Source organism: Salvelinus fontinalis, chromosome 27 (genome assembly GCF_029448725.1).
Source record: "Salvelinus fontinalis isolate EN_2023a chromosome 27, ASM2944872v1, whole genome shotgun sequence".
Taxonomy (NCBI): Eukaryota; Metazoa; Chordata; class Actinopteri; order Salmoniformes; family Salmonidae; genus Salvelinus; species Salvelinus fontinalis.
The window spans coordinates 7,026,643-7,046,126 of NC_074691.1; the positions used below are offsets into that span (position 1 = coordinate 7,026,643).

The 19,484-nt window shown below is 44.9% G+C and overlaps 1 protein-coding gene across 1 annotated transcript in view; it reads left to right on the forward strand.

Annotated features, from left to right (window-relative positions):
• The window catches only part of LOC129824935 (serine/threonine-protein kinase D3-like), a 55,192-nt gene extending 36,163 nt beyond the window's left edge, over positions 1-19,029 (forward strand). The window contains exons 8-19 of the mRNA XM_055884506.1: positions 198-378; positions 804-927; positions 1,173-1,250; positions 4,005-4,281; positions 10,642-10,694; positions 10,851-10,923; positions 11,419-11,525; positions 11,966-12,127; positions 12,313-12,411; positions 12,617-12,884; positions 14,786-14,871; positions 15,103-19,029. Coding sequence (XP_055740481.1) covers positions 198-378; positions 804-927; positions 1,173-1,250; positions 4,005-4,281; positions 10,642-10,694; positions 10,851-10,923; positions 11,419-11,525; positions 11,966-12,127; positions 12,313-12,411; positions 12,617-12,884; positions 14,786-14,871; positions 15,103-15,276 — 1,682 coding nt within the window. The 3' untranslated portion in view covers positions 15,277-19,029. The remainder of the gene's footprint in view (positions 1-197; positions 379-803; positions 928-1,172; positions 1,251-4,004; positions 4,282-10,641; positions 10,695-10,850; positions 10,924-11,418; positions 11,526-11,965; positions 12,128-12,312; positions 12,412-12,616; positions 12,885-14,785; positions 14,872-15,102) is intronic.
• The last annotated feature ends 455 nt before the right edge of the window (positions 19,030-19,484 follow it).

Below are 19,484 nucleotides of genomic sequence, written 5' to 3' on the forward strand. Positions count from 1 at the left end.
ACAGCATGCAGGAAGGGCCAAGCCAATAAGCAGTACCTGTCTTTATCACACCGACCCCCACACTGTAAATAAGTGCATTTAAACCCTTGAATGTTTCATCCTTGGGTATTTTTTTGGTTGGTACTTTTAAAGCGTTTCAAATCGATCAATATCACCCCCCCCCCCCCTCCCCCGTGTTCCTGTGTTTCCTGTCCCAGAACCAGCCAGCCCAGGGCCCGACTCCGAGGCCACCATGGAGGTGGACAACAGTTATGTGAACAGTGAGGGCAGCCAGAGCATGGATGACCCAGAGGAGCCTTCCACCCCAGACGATAAGTTCTACATAGAGGGGCCCTGTCTGGATGGGGACAAGGACGAGGAGACAGTCAAGGCTATCAGGTACTTAGTTAGTCTTCTTCGTCCCGGGTGGGACATAATGCCTCAACTATCCGCTGCCACTGGAGTGTGTCTTTGGCTCGCAATATCCCGCGAGAGACCCATCTCTTTCCGCACAGCCACCTCAGGCTAACACTGGACTGGAATAGAAGGAATGGCATGTTTAATTCATTGAATACCTATCATTGAATACCTATCATTGAATACCTATCATTGAATACCTATCATTGAATACCTATCATGTGTGCAGATGCGTTCAATTGTGAAGCTCATTTTGTGCGTGTTCTGTCCTATTTTGTGTAAATGCGAAAAGGGTTGTGAGTTTGTTGAAACAATCACACGGGCTTCATAGATGTGTGTCCGTGTTCTGGCTATTGACGTCAGGCGCACGTTCGTTCATTCACGCGAGCTCTCGACACTTTGTGTAGCCCCATGACGAGCACTTTCATCCCCCTGATGCGGGTGGTTCAGTCCATAAAACAAACCAAGCGGAAGAGCTCAACCATGGTCCGGGAGGGGTGGATGGTCCACTACACCAGCCGAGACAGCATGGTGAGAAACCTCGTTATAACCCTGGATCGTCTTATTGGCTGAATCCCAAATGGCACCCTGTTCCCTTTCTGTGGTGCGCCGGCGTTGACTAGAGCCCGATGGGTCCTGGTCAAAAGTAGTGCACCGCATAGGGAATAGGGTGCTATTTGGGACGGCGCCCGTAGTCTTTAATCAATAGTCTGTATCGAGATGATATTGGTTTCTGGAGCTCTTGATGACAACTCACTGGTTGTATCCGTTTCCAGAGGAAGAGGCATTACTGGAGGCTGGATAGCAAGTGTCTGACCCTGTTGCAGAACGAAACGGGATCCAAGTATTACAAGGTAGTGCGCCTCTCATGATACCTCCCTGTCCAATTATAGCAGTTAAGCAGACGAAATAAGACGTGACTCAAATAAAAAGGCAAGTTTGCAGCGTGAGGCTCTGAGACGAGCTAGAAAGTCCTGTCATACCAGTAATTGTTTTCTATTTATGAAGGGAACATTTTAGTCAGGTTTTGTGGTGTTATTTTAGGACAGTAAGGTGTTGTCTTCCTCCTCCCACAGACAGACAGGCAAGGCTATATTTTCCCCCTCTATTCTCTCCTCTCTTCATGTTCTTTTTGCACGTGACCTAACGAGCCCCTCAGAATATCACGAATCCTTTGAAGATCTCGGAGGGAGACACAGAGAGAGAGAGGTAGAGAGAGAGGTAGAGAGAGAGGTAGAGAGAGAGGGAGGTAGAGAGAGAGAGGTAGAGAGAGAGGGAGGTAGAGAGAGAGAGGTAGAGAGAGAGGGAGGTAGAGAGAGAGAGGTAGAGAGAGAGAGCGGTAGAGAGAGCGGTAGAGAGAGAGGTAGAGAGAGAGGTAGAGAGAGAGGTAGAGAGAGAGGTAGTGAGAGGTAGAGAGAGGTAGTGAGAGAGAGTGGTAGAGAGAGGTAGAGAGAGAGAGCGGTAGAGAGAGATAGTGAGAGAGGTAGAGAGAGAGGTAGAGAGAGAGAGAGGTAGAGAGAGAGTGGTAGAGAGAGTGGTAGAGAGAGGTAGTGAGAGAGGTAGTGAGAGAGGTAGAGAGAGAGTGGTAGAGAGAGGTAGTGAGAGAGGTAGAGAGGGAGAGACAGACCAATCAACCTGCACATGTACTCTACTGTATCCTTATTGTTATTGTTGAATGTATGGTTATTTTGAACCTTGGTTACTGTTGTCACGTTGACAATTTTGATTCTCATTTTTGTATTGTAAATATCCAAAATAAGCTTTGGCAATATGTACATTGTTACGTCATGCCAATAAAGCAAATTGAATTGAATTGAATTGAGAGAGAGAGAGGTATTGAGAGAGGTAGAGAGAGAGCTGCATTTCCTATTACAATGTGACAAATACTAAAAAAAAAATGAATATTTCTTTCCCAAAATTATAATTCAATACAAAGAATTTGAAACTCTAAAATATGAAGAAAAAAATCTAATATTTATTGGGTTTGTCTTTCATACCATGTCATGTGTCTTCTCAGTCATGTTGACACTGGTCTACTACCATCGCTTTAATGTATTGTTGTTCTGATTAACAGTGTTGTTGCAGCTGTTATTAATGGTAATCCCATGTCCACTACTACTATTATTATTGCTGTTGGTCCCACCATTTATTTATATATAAATATATATTTTATATATATATACATATATCTTTTTATTTTATTTATATTTTTCGATATGTATACTTTGACAATGTAAGTAATAATGAACTTGCCATGTCAATAAAGTCAATTGAATTGAATTGAGAGAGAGAGAGAGAGAGGTAGAGGTAGAGAAAAAGGTAGAGAGAGAGGTAGAGAGAGGTAGAGAGAGAGAGATAGAGAGAGAGAGAGAGGTAGAGGTAGAGAAAAATGTAGAGAGAGAGAGGTAGTGAGAGAGAGCGGTAGAGAGAGGTAGAGAGAGATAGTGGGAGAGAGGTAGTGAGAGAGAGGTAGAGAGAGAGATAGAGAGGTAGAGAGAGATAGGTAGAGAGAGAGAGAGAGAGAGAGAGAGCGGTAGAGAGCGGTAGAGAGAGAGGTACTAAGTAAGATGGGAAAAGCGAGAGATGGAGTGAAAGGGATTGAGAGAGATGTAAATAGAGAGGGGAAGGGAGAGAGAGGTGGAGTAGGAGAGAGCCCTGTGGCTAAGCCTGTAGTGAGAGAGAGGTGGAGTAGGAGAGAGCCCTGTGGCTAAGCCTGTAGTGAGAGAGAGGTGGAGTAGGAGAGAGCCCTGTGGCTAAGCCTGTAGTGAGAGAGAGGTGGAGTAGGAGAGAGCCCTGTGGCTAAGCCTGTAGTGAGAGAGAGGTGGAGTAGGAGAGAGCCCTGTGGCTAAGCCTTTAGTGAGAGAGAGGTGGAGTAGGAGAGAGCCCTGTGGCTAAGCCTGTAGTGAGAGAGAGGTGGAGTAGGAGAGAGCCCTGTGGCTAAGCCCACTCCTCTTGTGGCAGACGGATAGTCAGCACCAGGACCGGGGGGCTTCCCTGTGGTGTCTCTGGCTGCCGCTCCCTCGCTGCCTGGCAGGCTGCCAGCATGCCTTGTGCCCAGATTGGGGAGGCACGTCCTGCCTTTTAATCAGGGGAGCGCTTTGCTTCCCCCCGGCCCGGCGGAGCGCCCTGTCATGTGGCGCACTCAGCAAACCACAAGCAGTTCTTCTGATACTGGCGACAGAGGCGTGGAGGGGCCCGGGCGGGCGCAGCAGACTGGGCTGACTGAGAGATGATTGGCTGGCCAGCAGCAGAGCAGCTCCTCTCTCTCTTCCAGATGTTTTTTTTCACCTTGTGGGTGTGTTGTCCCGCTCGACTACAACAGAGGAAAGAAGGCGGAATGTTAAATTGGACTTGAAAAGCCCAACACGCTTCATTCCTTAAAGGCTGTCAGAGAGTAAGGAGAGGCCATAGCAGAGAAAAGGAGAGAGGGGGGGAAGCTAGTAAAAGTGGGACAGTTAGGACCCTATGCTGTAGGTGTATTAGTTCCTGGAAACCCACTTGTTAAGCAACTGATTGGAGGAACCTCAGCCTCACCGGTCGTTTGATTGGCTGACAATTCATTGTGACCTTTGGTGACCTTTGAGCTGCTCATCTGACCCCATCCTCAGGAGATCCCGCTGTCAGAGATCCTACAGGTGGATCAGGTGCAGGCCGTCCACAGCCTGGCCCAGGGCGGCAACCCCCACTGCTTCGAGATCATCACCGCCACCATGGTCTACTACGTTGGGGAGAATAACAGCGGTCAATTCCATAACCCGGCCCTGCCCGCCACCGGTGTGGGGCTAGAGGTGGCCCAGGGCTGGGAGAAGGCCATCCGGCAGGCGCTGATGCCTGTCACTCCCCAACCCAGCGTCTGCACTGGCCCTGGACAGGGCAAGGATCACAGTGAGTAGAGTGGTAACCCTTCTGCTCATGTGATTGAGATCTGCTGAGGAGATGAGTCAAATGTAATGTCACGTAATGGTGTGTGTTTGTGTGTGTGTGGAGCTTGAGTGTGTGTGTGTGTGTGTGTGTGTGTGTGTGTGTGTGTGTGTGTGTGTGTGTGTGTGTGTGTGTGTGTGTGTGTGTGTGTGTGTGTGTGTGTGTGTGTGTGTGGAGCTTGAGTGTGTGTGTGTGTGTGTGTGTGTGTGTGGAGCTTGAGTGTGTGTGTGTGGAGCTTGAGTGTGTGTGTGTGGAGCTTGAGTGTGTGTGTGTGGAGCTTGAGTGTATATGGCCTTTTTTGGAAAACACAGAGGGACTCCACTGTGGCCTCCCGCTGCCGGCTCAAAGTCTATTACTGGAAAATGAAATGGTGGCATTTTAAGGCGATTTAAGGGATACGAGGGGATTTCTGAGCCCTTTTGGATTTATCTCTGGCTGTGATAAGTGATATGAAAATTCCTCCCATTAATGAATTAATAGAGAGTGACAAAAATGTAAACTGAGCTACAGTTCATATCAGAAAACCAGTTAATTGAAATAAATTCACTCTATGGATTTCACATGACTGGGAATACAGATATGCCTCTGTTGGTCACAGATACTTTAAAAAAGGTAGGGGTGTGGATCAGAAAACCAGTTAGTATCTGGTGTGACCACCATTTGCCTCATGCAGCGCGACACATCTCCTTCTCATGAAGTTGATCAGGCTGTTGATTGTGGCCTGTGGAATGTTGTCCCACTCCTCTTCAACGGCTGTGCGAAGTTGCTGGATATTGGCGGGAACACGCTGTCGTACACGTCGATCCAGAGCATCCCAAACATGCTCAATGGGTGACATGCCTGGTGAGTATGCAGGGCCATGGAAGAACTGGGACATTTTCATCTTCCAGGAATTGTGTACCGATCCTGAAACATGAGGTGATGGCGGCGGATGAATGGCACGACAGTGGGCCTCAGGATCTCGTCACGCTATTTCCGTGCATTCAAATTGCCATCGATAAAATGCAATTGTATTCATTGTCCGTAACGTATGCCTGCCCATACCATAACCCCCCCTCCCCGCCACCATGGGGCACTCTGTTCACAACGTTGACATCAGCAAACCGCTCGCCAACACGACGCCATACACGCTGTCTGCCATCTGCCCGGTACAGTTGACACTGGGATTCACACTTCTCCAGCATGCCAGTGGTCATCGGAGGTGACGTCGGTTACGACGCTGAACTGCAGTCAGGTCAAGACCCTGGTGAGAACGACAAGCACATACATGAGCTTCCTGAGACGGTTCCTGACACAGTTTTATCAGCTGTCCGGGTGGCTGGTCTCAGACGATCCTGCAGGTGAAGAAGCCGGATGTGGAGATCCTGGGCTGGAGTGGTCTGCGATTGTGAGGCCGGTTGGACATACTGCCAAATTCTCTAAAACGACGTTGGAGGTGGGTTATGGTAGAGATATGAACATTCAATTCTCAGGCAACAGCTCTGGTGGACATTCCGGCAGTCAGCATGCCAATTTCACGCTCCCTCAAAACTTGAGACATCTGTGGCATTGTGTTGTGTGACAAAATTGCACATTTTAGAGTGGCCTTTTATTGTCCCCAGCACAAGGTGCACTTGTGTCATGATCGTGCTGTTTAATCAGCTTCTTGATATGCCCCACCTGTCAGGTGGATGAATTATCTCGGCAAAGGAGAACTGCTCACTAACAGGGATGCCAACTAATTTCTGCACAACATTTGAGAGAAATAAGCTTTTTGTACGTATGGAACATTTCTGGGATCTTTTATTTCAGCTCATGGAACATGGAACCAGCACTTTACATGTTGCGTTTATATTTTTGTTCGGTGTAATTGAGTTCAACTCAGCAGAACAATTCGTGGTCACACAATGGAGTACAATGTGAGTCAATTAGGGACAGATGAACATTTGCTGAGGGGGGAGGGGCTGGTCCAACTCAAGGTGTCATAGAACCCCCCCCCCCCATCCACATCGACGGGACAGCAGTGGAGAAGGTGGGAAGTTTTAAGTTCCTCAGCGTACACATCACTGACAAACTTAAATGGTCCACCCACACAGACAGTGTGGTGAAGAAGGCGCAACAGTGCCTCTTCAACCTCAGGAGGCTGAAGAAATGTGGCTTGTCACCTAAAACCTTCACAAACGTTTACAGATGCACAATTGAGAGCATCCTGTTCACCGCCTTGTACGGCAACTGCACCGCCCACAACCGCAGGGCTCTCCAGAGGGTAGTGCAGTCTGCACAAAGCATCACCGGGGGCAAACTACCTGTCCTCCAGGACATCTACAGCACCCAATGTCACAGGAAGGCCAAAAAGATCAAAGCATATATGCCAAAAAGGCATATATGTTGTGAAATTGTTAGATATTACTTATTAGATATTGCTGGACTGTCGGAACTAGAAGCACAAGCATTTTGCTACACCCGCAATAACATCTGCTAAACACGTGTATGTGAACAATAAAATATCATTTGATTTGAGTTTTTTGGTGTTTTGTAACAGATGTCTCTTTCCATTCATTAATTGGTCGCTGTACAGTTTGGATTGATTGATTGGCTGATTTTATTTGTCAGTAAATTGTTACGGAACTGGGATTGCACAAAGTTGGGGACTTATTTACACGTGGTCCCTATTTTTTTACATAAATACATTTACAATTGCATAGATAGACACATTACAGAGATAGAGAGAAATGCTCGATCTCCAGATGAGATTGAGGGGGAAGTTTAAGCACAATTTTTACAAGCTTGTTTGGCTGGTAGCTTATTCTTTAGATGTTTGGGGCTGCTGGTGAACCGTAATGTGCAGGCATAATCAAAGTGACACGACTAGTGCACTTGCCTGAGTCTTTAGGGGGTCTATAGCTAGGTTTCCATTCAATATGTGACAGATTTTCATGTGAATATTCTAAGATCTTTATCAAAACAATATGCCATTTCACATTTTCCTTTAGGAGAATTTGGCGCCAGACAACATGACAGGGAAGATTTTAATTCACTGGACATTTGAGAAATTTAACGGACATCCTTATGCATTCAGATCCAACCTGGCATAGCCAGTGTCTCAATACACAAGGGATGTTGATGACTTGTGGCTCATCCCTCAGCCAAATGAGCCACAATTACGTGTCCTTAAAAACAGCCTGTAACAAATGACAAAAACACTATTCCTTGTTTTTCGAAGTGGAGCATATGCAAAACTATAGCCTCTTATTAAAAAAATAAATAAAATTGTCTACTTTCCTAAAACAGTAATTGTCCACCTTACGGTTCAGCTGTCAGAGATTTCAGCACGAAATGTATCAAGGCACTTCATCCATAGGCCTATAAGCTTAGGTGTCCAGTGTATGATATTAACATTGAAATAAATATATAGAGCCTATATAAAGGAAGAGAAGTTTAATACTAACCCCGGAGATAGAGATATGCCGGTGGGAATATTTTCTATAAAGATACGCATTATATTGTTAGTTATAGGAATAACTCTGGTAGGCCTGAAACAGACTTCCTCGTCTCAAGTTCATCTGTCGGAGTCAGTAGGAGCGCACTGCCTTCATGTCATAGGCCTGCAGTAGCTAAAGCTTAATAATAGCTACACTGTACCAAACCTTGACAAACGTTTCTAATCTTTATCAGGGTAATATCAAAAGTAAGTCAAGCCGTTGTTTATAGAGAAGACGCGAGCAGAAGAGCGAATGTAAACCAGGGGAAAAGCACGCTAACCTCCCCTGTGCCCAATAAAAAAAACACACAACCCTTTCCAAAAGCAAAAAAAAAGTTTGACAACCCTCCCCTATTTTGGACCACCCCTCCCTCCGTGAATTTCTATCTGTCCCTGAGCGATCTTTAGTTATTCGATGGTTACCTACTCTCACGGGTTCAAACTAGTGGCCTACCTACCTCAAGCCCAATTAAAACATAGTTTCTATTGGTCGAGGTCGTTTGGGTTCAATTTTGCATCAACATTTTGCTTGTGTCCCAAATGGCACATATTCTCAAAATACAGTGACTCAGTTCAAAAATAGTGCACTACATAGGGAATAGGGTGCCATTTGGGACACTTCCTTTGTTCCGCTGGGCTGTGCATACAGTGCAGACGAGCTTGATATATTTCTATGGATTGTGTTACATAAGCCCAGTCTTTGGGTCACCCAGCTGATTGGTATTTGGTGGCCCACTTCTGGGACCGGACTGCTGGTATAGATCAGTCCGAGTTCAGAACCAATGGAAACTCCAATGGAAATGTACTGAGAGTACAGGCTTTGGGCATTCACCTAAATAGATTTGACTTATTCTTTACATACAGCATATAAAAATATACAGTGCATTCGGAAAGTATTCAGACCCCTTCCATTTTTCCACATTTACATTTTTTTTTAAGCCATATTCTAAAATGGATAAAATAAAATAAAATCCTCATCAATCTACACACAATACTCCATAATGACAAAGTGAAAACAGGTTTTTAGAAATGTTTGCTCATTTATTAAAATAAAAGACAGAAATACCTTATTTACATAAGTATTCAGACCCTTTGCTTTGAGACTTGAAATTGAGTTCAGATGCATCCTGATTCCATTGATCATCCTTGAGATGTTTCTACAATTTTATTGGAGTCCACCGATGGTAAATTCAATTGATTGGACATGACAGTGCATGTCAGAGCAAAAACTAAGCCACGAGGTCGAAGGAGTTGTCCGTAGAGCTCCGAGACAGGATTGTGACAGCCCGCTTGGAGTTTGCCAAAAAGGCCCTAAAGGACTCTCAGACCATGAGAAACAAGATTCTCTGCTTTGATGAAAACAAGATTGAACTCTTTAGCCTGAATGCCAAGCGCCACGTCTGAAGGAAACCTTGCACCATCCTTACGGTGAAGCATGGTGGTGGAAGCATCATGCTGTGGGGATGTTTTTCAGGGACTGGGAGACTAGTCAGGATCGAGGGAAAGATGAACGGAGCAAAGTACAGAGAGATCCTTGATGAAAACCTTCTCCTGTGCCCTCAGGACCTCAGACTGGGCGGAGGTTCACCTTCCAACAGGACAATGACCCTAAGCACACAGCCAAGACAGCGCATGAGTGGCTTCGGGACAAGTCTCTGAATGTCCTTGAGTGGCCCAGCCAGAGCCCGGACTTGAACCCGATCTAACATCTCTGGAGAGACCTGAAAATAGCTGTGCAGCAACGCTCCCCATTCAATCTGACAGAGCTTGAGAGGATCTGCAAAGAATGGGAGAAACTCCCCAAATACAGGTGTTCCAAGCTTGTAGCGTCATACCCAAGTAGACTCAAGGCTGTAATCGCTGCCAAAGGTGCTTCAACAAAGTACTAAGTAAAGGGTCTGAATACTTATGTAAATGTGATTTCCGTTTTTTATTTTTAATAGACAAAAACATGTTTTTGCTTTGTCAGTATGGGGTATTGTTGTGTAGATTGATGGGGGGGAAACGATTTAATCAATTTTGGAGGCTGTAACGTAACAAAATGTGGGAAAAGTCAAGGGGTCTGAATACTTTCCGAATGTACTGTATACTACAAAAGGGACATTTTCTGAAGAAAATGCATGTGCTTGCTTTAGCTAGAATAGTTAAGCATCATATCTAATTTAAATATACAGTACCAGTCAAAGGTTTGGACACACCTACTCAAGGGTTTTTCTTTATTTTTACTATTTTATACATTGTAAAATAATAGTGAAGACATCAAAACTATGAAATAACACATATGGAATCACGTTAACCAAAAACGGGTTAAAACAAATAAAAATATATTTAATATTTTAGTTTCTTCCAAGTAGCCACCATTTGCCTTGATGACAGCTCTGCACACGCTTGGCTTTCTCTCAACAAGCTTCACCTGGAATGCTTTTCCAACAGTCTTGAAGGAGTTCCCATATTTGCTGAGCACTTGTTGGCTGCTTTTCCTTCACTCTGCGTTCCAACTCATACCAAACCATCTCAATTGGGTTGAGGTCAGGTGGTTGTGGAGGCCAGGTCATCTGGTGCAGCACTCCATTACTCCTTCTTTGTCAAATTGCCCTCACACAACCTAGAGGTGTGTTGGGTCATTGTCCTGTTGAAAAATAAATGCAAACCAGATGGGATGGCGTATCGCTGCAGAATGCTGTGGTAGCCATGCTGGTTAATTGTAAAAATAAAGAAAAACCCTGGAATGAGTACGTAGGTGTGTCCAAACTTTTAACAATTAAGAATATAATCATGTGTCCTTTCCTTGGACCTGCTTCAAATAGAGCTTGATCATTTACTGTTTCCGAAGCCTCACAGAATATTTTTTTTTGTCTCTTCAGAGGACCTTTCAATCAGCATATCAGTGTCTAACTCACAGATCACAGAGAATGTGGTAAGTGTATATCAAATACTGCATATTAGATATGTATAGCTACAGCTCCACAAGCATTCCCGATAACTGAGGAATTTTAGGAATATTTAAAAATGTCTGCAAAATGTTAGATGGATTGTCTGTTTAGTGAAATATGTCTTTTCTCTTTTTTTTTAGGATATCAGTTCCGTCTACCAGATCTTTGCTGATGAGGTCCTGGGGTCGGGCCAGTTTGGGATTGTGTACGGAGGTAAGTCAGACTGACTCTACAGTAGTTCCATTGGCTTTATGTACATTGTGAAGTGGAAAGGAAACTCAGCAACTCTTCAGGACTGTGGAAGTTGAAAAGAGCTTTTTTTTTGTTGCTTTTAACAATAACAAAGCTATTTTTAATCGACTTCCACAGTCTTTCTGAGAGCTTCTGAATTTCCTCTTCACTTCAGTTTGCTCCTCAATTCATGCACCTTGGTTGGAGAGCGTGGTAGCAGCAGAGTTCCCTTCCCTTTGGCTTCATGTACATCCATCCAGCCATGTTCTCTTCTCTTTATAGTGGCTTTAATTCACAGGGAGAGGAAGACTACTAGCTTGTTTTTCTTTGTGTGTTTTGCAAATAAACTTTTATTAGTGGAATTCCTCGCCGTTGGTCTATTCTATAGTTGGAGACAGAGGAAGACATACAGACAGTTCATTTGCAACAGTCTGCAGGGAGTAGCCTGTGATTTATCTTTTTAATGCTCATGTGTAGGTAAACACAGAAAGACTGGGAGAGACGTGGCCATCAAAATCATCGACAAGATGAGGTTCCCTACCAAGCAGGAGAGCCAGCTGAGGAACGAGGTGGCTATTCTCCAGGTAGACAAAAGGACTGAGAAGCCTGGCTCTGTCACCGCCAGTCTAGACGCCGATAGCCTGGGACTCTGAACCTTGTTAGCTACGTTTCACTATTGTTTCACTGAACAACATTAGTCAAACGTAGAGATTCAGTTTTGGAGTCCCGGGTTAGATCCTTGAAGGGCTATTCTGAAGAAACGATGTACTTTTTCTGATTTCAAAGTGCGTCTGTGGACCCTGGTATATAGATATCTCCATTTGTGGAGTATGGTGTTAGTTGATAAAAAAACAAACCATCTAATGTGTGTGCAGCACTATCCTCTGCATAGTTGAGGTCTTCTGTCACCAAGCACATAGAGAACGTGTTTCTGTATATCTACGGTCTCCTTCTCTCTGATTGCACGTCAGGGATAAATATTACATATTGAATTGAATGATATCCCTGTCTCCCTGCCTGTCAGAACCTTCACCATCCTGGGATCGTCAACCTGGAGTGCATGTTCGAGACTCCCGAGCGGGTCTTTGTTGTCATGGAGAAGCTCCATGGCGACATGCTGGAGATGATCTTGTCCAGTGAGAAGAGCAAGATCCCTGAGCGTCTCACCAAGTTCCTGGTCACACAGGTCAGTAACAGAAAAATATAATTTATACTAATGAACCACAGTAACACTTTACGCAACGTGTTTTTATTACTGTGTAATCGTTCCTGTACCCGAGAGATAATTACACAATACTGGAAAGCCACTGTAATGACAAGTACCACAGCTCAGCCAATAGTAAGTCTCCCCATGTGCTTCCTGACCCACAGATCCTGGTGGCTTTGAGGCATCTCCACTTTAAGAACATCGTTCACTGTGACCTGAAGCCTGAGAATGTGCTGCTGGCTTCCGCAGAGCCCTTCCCTCAGGTGAGTACATGAGCTGTCCACCACAACAAGCGGACTGGGCTATTGGGCTCACTGTGATTTTGATTTATTTAACCAGATTGTTATTGTAAATGAGAGTTGATCAATTACTTATAATTACTTTGCTTACTAAAGCATTCAAAATGGAACTTACCCATAAGGAATGACAGCACAAGGATGACCTTGGTTCTTATGTGTGTTCCTATAGGTGAAGCTTTGTGACTTCGGCTTCGCTCGCATCATCGGCGAGAAGTCGTTCAGACGCTCCGTGGTGGGCACGCCCGCCTACCTGGCGCCCGAGGTCCTACGCAGTAAAGGCTACAACCGTTCCCTGGACATGTGGTCGGTGGGCGTGATCGTTTACGTCAGCCTCAGCGGGACCTTCCCCTTCAACGAGGACGAGGACATCAACGACCAGATCCACAACGCTGCCTTCATGTACCCTCCCAACCCCTGGAAGGACATCTCTGGAGAGGGTAAGAGCGAGTGGGTGTGTGCATCCCAAATGGCACCGTATTCCCTTTGTAGTGCACTATATAGCGAATACGGTGTCATTGAGGACGCACTGTTTTTTTCTGATCAAAAATACATGTTTTTTTCCTCCTTCTTTTCAACACGTCCAATTTTGCTATTATGGATCATTTCTTTTGAGAGCCATCTATAGCACTCTTGCTTTATAAGTAGATTCTAGACAATAGTCATGCACTGGCGCTTTTTACAGTCACCAACCCTGTAATCCCCAAGTAATTGGCCATTACAGGATAAATACACTGTTGACTCACTCAGTGTACTTACAGTGGGATCTCTGGTGTTACTCCCGGTCAAAACTAGACTGTGGCTCCGTCCCAAATGGCACCCTATAGGGCCCATAGGGCTCTGGTCAAAAGTAGTGCACCGTACAGGGAAAAGGGTGCCATTTGGGATGTAGCATGTGTTCCTATTGGGTTGACCAGTTGACCGTCTTAGTTTCTGTTTCCCAGGGTCGCTGTGGTTGTAATGGGCGGTCTTCACCTTTCTCAGGGTGGTCTTCACCTTTCTCAGTGTGGTCTTTTTCAGTCTCTCCCCTCAGAAAAAGAAGCCTACTGCTCAACTCTTTGGAAGTGTCTTTGGAACTTTCTTTGGTACTTTGAGACTGATAATAGCGTAATATTTGTGTAGTCCTAATTGACTCAACCTAGAGGTAGCCATGTACACTATATATACAAAAGTATATGGACATCCCTTCAAATTAGTGGATTTGACTATTTCAGCCACACCCGTTGCTGACAGGTGTATAAAATCGAGCACACAGCCATGCAATCTCCTTAGACAAACATTGGCATTAAAATGGCCTTACTGAAGAACTCAGTGACTTTCAATGTGGCACTGTCATGGGATGCCACCTTTCCAACAAGTCAGTTCGTCAAATTTCTGCCCTGCTAGAGCTGCCCCGGTCAACTGTAAGTGCTGTTATTGTGAAGTGGAAATATCTAGGAGCAACAACGGTTCAGCCACAAAGTGGTAGGCAATAAAAACTGTTCGTCAGGAGTTTCATGAAATGGGTTTCCATGGCCGAGCAGCCTAAGACAAGCCTAAGATCCCCATGCACAATGCCAAGTGTCGGCTAGAGTAGTGTAAAACTCACCGCAATTGGACTTTGGAGCAGTGGAAATGCATTCCCTGGAGTCACGCTTCACCATCTGGCAGTCCGACGGACAAATCTGGGTTTGGCGGATGCCATGAGAACGCTACCTGCCCCAATGCATAGTGCCAACTGTAAAGTTTGGTGGAGGAGGAATAATGGTCTGGGGTTGTTTTTCATGGTTTGGGAAAGGCCCCTTAGTTCCAGTGAAGGGAAATGTTAACGTAACAGCATTCAATGACATTCTAGACGATTCTGTGCTTACAACTTTGTGGCAACATTTTGGGGAAGGCCCTTCCCTGTTTCAGCATGACAATGCTCCAGTGCACAAAACGAGGTCCATACAGAAATGGTTTGTCGAAATCGGTGTGGAAGAACTTGACTGGCCTGCACAGAGCCCTGAACTCAACCCCATCAAACACCTTTGGGATGAATTGGAACGCTGACTGGGAGCCAGGCCTAATCGCCCAGCATTAGTGCTCGACCTCACTAAGGCAATGATCCAACATCTAGTGGAAAGCCTTCCCAGAAGAGTGGAGGCTGTTATATCAGCAAAAGGGGCGACCAACTCCATATTAATATCCATGATTTTGGAATGAGATGTTTGACGAGCAGGTGTCCACATACTTTTGGTCATGTGGTGTTTTTGATACTTGTCTGGAGTGGCCAGGCTGGAGAGAGCTTGTGCTGGATGGAAATGTAGATCTCCCTTGTTTCTCATGTCGATGTTGTGCATGTTTGTCCATCCACTCACAGCCACGGACCTGATCAACAACCTCCTCCAGGTGAAGATGAGGAAGCGCTACAGTGTGGACAAGTCTCTCAGTCACCCCTGGCTCCAGGTAACACACCTGGACATTGACTAGGAGGAGCTACCTTCAGTCACACCATGTTCATCACATCATTCAAACGCAACACACCTCTATGGTGTTCACAGTTCACTCTGTTATCATTTTTTTTTTAAAGGACTTACTCCATCTAAGGGTCTATGATAAGCTACTTCTCCTAGGCTTCTTCTTGCAGTTTGCTAATGACAACACACTTAACCTATACGCTTCCCATCCCTCCTCCAGGATTATCAGACGTGGCTGGACCTCCGGGAGTTTGAGACACGCAGAGGGGAGCGCTACATCACCCACGAGAGCGACGACACCCGCTGGGAGGAGCACGCCGACGAGAGAAGCCTGCACTACCCCAAGCACTTCATCATGGCACCCAATCTGGACGACATGGAGGAGGACCCCTAGTGGCCGGGAGGACTGCCTGCAGGATGCACGTCTTTCAGGAGGAGTTCACAGGGTATCCTGGGACTCGGGAGTCTCATGGCTAGTGCTTGGGTCCCTGGAACCTGCCACTCCTGGCTGAGACTGTAAGCTTAAACAGGCAGAGATGCATATATAGCCTACATGTTTGTGCATGAAGGTGTAATCGTGCACTACTACGTGGAACAGACAGGAGGCGATGCAGTGGACAGGCAGCAGTGTGGTGGTACGGCACCATGACATGGGAACACACGATGGTGTTGTGAGGGAGGGGGTGATGATCGAGTATCTTTAGGTTGTTTTGTTTTCATCACATTCCAGAGACATGGTTTCTTTGTCCGCCGGCTGCCTTCTCTACAAGCCATAATATACAGTATGTCTCATGAGCCTGAAAGACATACATTACCTTTGGGGGTTGGTTAGATAGGGATTCCCCCAGCAACAGTAATAAACATTTGCACTGCCTTTCAACCCAGAAAAAGGGTTTCTATAAAATACGGTTACTTTAGACCAAATCCAGGAGACCGAGGAACAGTCAAGCTTTTCAGCTTCAATAGCATATTGTTTTAATGTTGTTCGTTTAACATGTGTATTTGAAATCTCGTCACGACTACATTCAATTGTTAGTTTACCATGAGAGTGCTGTTTTTGGAAAACTTTTCTTTCTATTGGTTTTATGTAATGCTATTGAACTGGAACACTTAAAGGGATACTTCGGGATTTTAGGCAATTAAGCACTTTCCTTCCCCAGAGTCAGAGGATCTCTTGGGTACCATTTTTATGTCTTTTCATCCAGCATGAAGGAAGTAAGAGGTATTTTCGCAAGCCAATGTTAACTAGCGTTAGCGGGATATGCCTGGCAGTTTATGGAATCTACTCGCATGCTAGCAGTTACCATAGACTTCCAGTCATTGCGCTAACACTAATTAGCAACTTCCTTCAAACTGCACGCAGAGACATACAAATGGTGCCCACGAGTTCATCTGACTGGGGAAGTAGATAAAGGGCTTAATTGCCAATATCCTGAAGTATCCCTTTAATACAAAATATGCTAATGTCGTGGATATACACTCAGTGGCTAGTTTATAAGCTACACCATCCTGTTCACGAAAATGGTTCGCTCCTACAGACAGTGAGTCACGTGGCCGTGGCTTGCTATAAAAAGCAGGCAGGCAGGCATCGAGACATTCAGTTACTATTCGCTTGAATGTTAGAATGGACAAGACGAGTGACCTAAGCAACTTTGAGCGGGGTATGATTGTCGGTGCCGGGCACGCCTGTTCCGGTATCTCGGAAATGTCCGTTCTCCTGGGCTTTTCACGCACGACAGTGTCTAGGGTTTACTGAGAATGGTAAACAAAAAACATCTGGCCAGCAATAGTCCTGTAGGCGAAAACAGCTCGTTGAAGAGCGCTTGAAGGAGAATGGCAAGAATCGTGCAAGCTAACAGGCGGGCCATGAACAGGCAAATAACGGTGCAGTACAACAGTGGTGTGCAGAACGGCATCTCAGAACGCACAACTCGTCGGTCCTTGTCACGGATGGGCTATTACAGCAGACGACCACACCGGGTTCCACTCCTATCAGCTAAAAACAAGAAGAAGTGGCTTCAGTGGGCACGCGATTACCAACACTGGGCAATTGAGGAGTGGAAAAACATCCAACAAATCCCGGTTCCTGTTTCGTCATGTGGATTGCAGAGTCAGGATTTGGCGGAAGAAGCATGAGACCATAGGCCCATCCTGCCTGGTGTCAACGGTAGAGGCTGCTCAATTGGTAACAAGGCACATGTTAGATCCCTTGTTACCAATTGAGCAACGTTTCCATTTCCCAAACAATTCAGGCTGTTCTGGAGGCAAAGGGTGGTCCGACCATGTACTAGATGGGTGTACCTTATAAACTGGTCATTGACCACATATATATTTATTTTGCTTATTCGGTGAGATGTTTTTTTGCACTTTTAGTTAACTGTAATCTCTGGCTCCCTTATTGGATGCCTTGAATGACGTTGTGAACCAATCAGCAGCTGCTCCACACAGTCTTATCTTACCCTCCTTAGAAAAATGCCAGATAAAAAATAAAAAATAAATAAAAATGAAGCTAACTCAAGCCTGAGAATTCTACCCATAGAAATATAATTAATAGAAGTAATTGTATTTTTATGATTCTACCCTTTTTTATATATATATAACTACGAACATTCTGGATGTCAACTAAATGGAGTACAGTGCTAAGTGTCAGAAAAACATTGATATGATTGCTCAATGATAACCAAGCCTAGGAAATTGTAGATATTAATTCTCTGCTCTCAGCCATACCGTTAGCTTACAAATGTTATATTTTTTAATGAAGCAAAGATAGTTGATAAATGTTTTTCAAGTACCAAATGTATGATTTTTGTTCAAGAACTGATGGGCCTTCTCAAAGCTTTGCCTTATTTCTTTCCCTTCCTGGTTTCGTTACATGACCAATATCTTGTTGTTCCTTGTGTCCTTTGTCCTGTTGTGTATGTATGGTTGACTGGGTTCACCCAAGGCCAGAACTACTGCCGTACTCCGGTGAGAGAGCTGCAGGGCCAAGCAGTCCAGCAGATTCACAACGGATGAATCCCAAATGGCACCCTATTCCCTAAATCAGGGGTGTCAAACTCATTCCACGGAGGGCCTAGTGTCTGCGGGTGTTTGGTTTTTCCTTTCAATAAAGCCCTAGACAACCAGGTGTGGGGAGTTCCTAACTAATTAGTGATGTTAATTCATCAATTAAGTATGAGGGAGGAGCGAAAACCCGCAGACACTCGGCCCGCCATGGAATGAGTTTGACACCTGTGCCCTAAATAGTGCACTAATTCTGACCAGAGCTATTCCCTATATAGGGAATAGAGCGCCATTTGGGATGTAGCCAAACGTCTGAGCACAGTGAAAGCATGGGAGGATACAGAGAAAGCAGCAGAAACATTTACTCAGTACTCTGTAATAATACAATGAATGCAATATGTTTGCTGAAGAGAGAAATCCTAAATTTGTCATAGAGAGAAAAAGAGGGATGTGGCTTACCATGCCTTCAATACTGTGTGTGTGTGTGTGTGTGTGTGTGTGTGTGTGTGTGTGTGTGTGTGTGTGTGTGTGTGTGTGTGTGTGTGTGTGTGTGTGTACACGTGTTACATTTTGGCTGTGTTGAGTGTTTTTCCCATCCCAACCTAAATCATGAATTGATCATGTCTCATTGAGTAATGGCCTTACAGCATGCAACTGCTTATAGCAGTTAATAACATACAAACACATCAGAAATAAAAGAATAGGGCATTTGACATCGCTGGAACCAAATGCAGACTTATCATGCTCAACGCAGGATACCCAGTTAAAACATACAGTGAATGACTAGAAAGAACGAATGCAGAATTAGTTGACTGTGCAATTGTGTGCAGGGGCCAAAAATGCAGATTTTTCTTTTGTGAAAACACCAAGTGACTTAAATGACACACCAATATGTTTTCTTCTCCCTCTCCTTACTTTGGTATTCGCCTCTTCAGTCTCAACCCACCACTTTGGACTGTGAAGCAACGTTCTGTTATGAACTTCGCCATACAGTATACTGTATTTTCAGTGTACAAAGTTAATGTAGAAGGGTAATGACTTAAACCTGAGATTCATTTAAAATGTGTGTTGCCACTGGATTGGCAGTCAGTGTTTTCTTCATTTCAATATTGACATATCTAATAAAACATTTCCTCGGACAGTACCGCAGAGAATGTACTCATTTCATTTGCAGCTCGTTTACAATTGGTCCTATTTTTGGGGGTTTTAATTTATGTAAGACTACACAGTGCTCAAAACATTAAGAACACCTTCCTAATATTGAGTTGCACCCCCTTTTGCCCTCAGAACAGCCTTCATTTTGTCGGGGCATGGGCTCTACAAGGTGTCAAAAGTGTTCCACAGGGATGCTGGCTCATGTTCACTCCAATGCTTCTCACAGTTGTGTCAAGTTGGCTGGATGTCCTTTGGGTGGCGAACCATTCTTGATACACGTGGGAAACTGTTGAGCGAAAACAGCAGCTTTGCAGTTCTTGACACAAACCGGTGGCACCTACTACCATACCCTGTTCAAAGGCACTTATATATTTTGTCTTACTCATTCATCCTCTTAAATGGCACATAGTAGTGCACTATATAGGGTACCATTTGGGAAACATA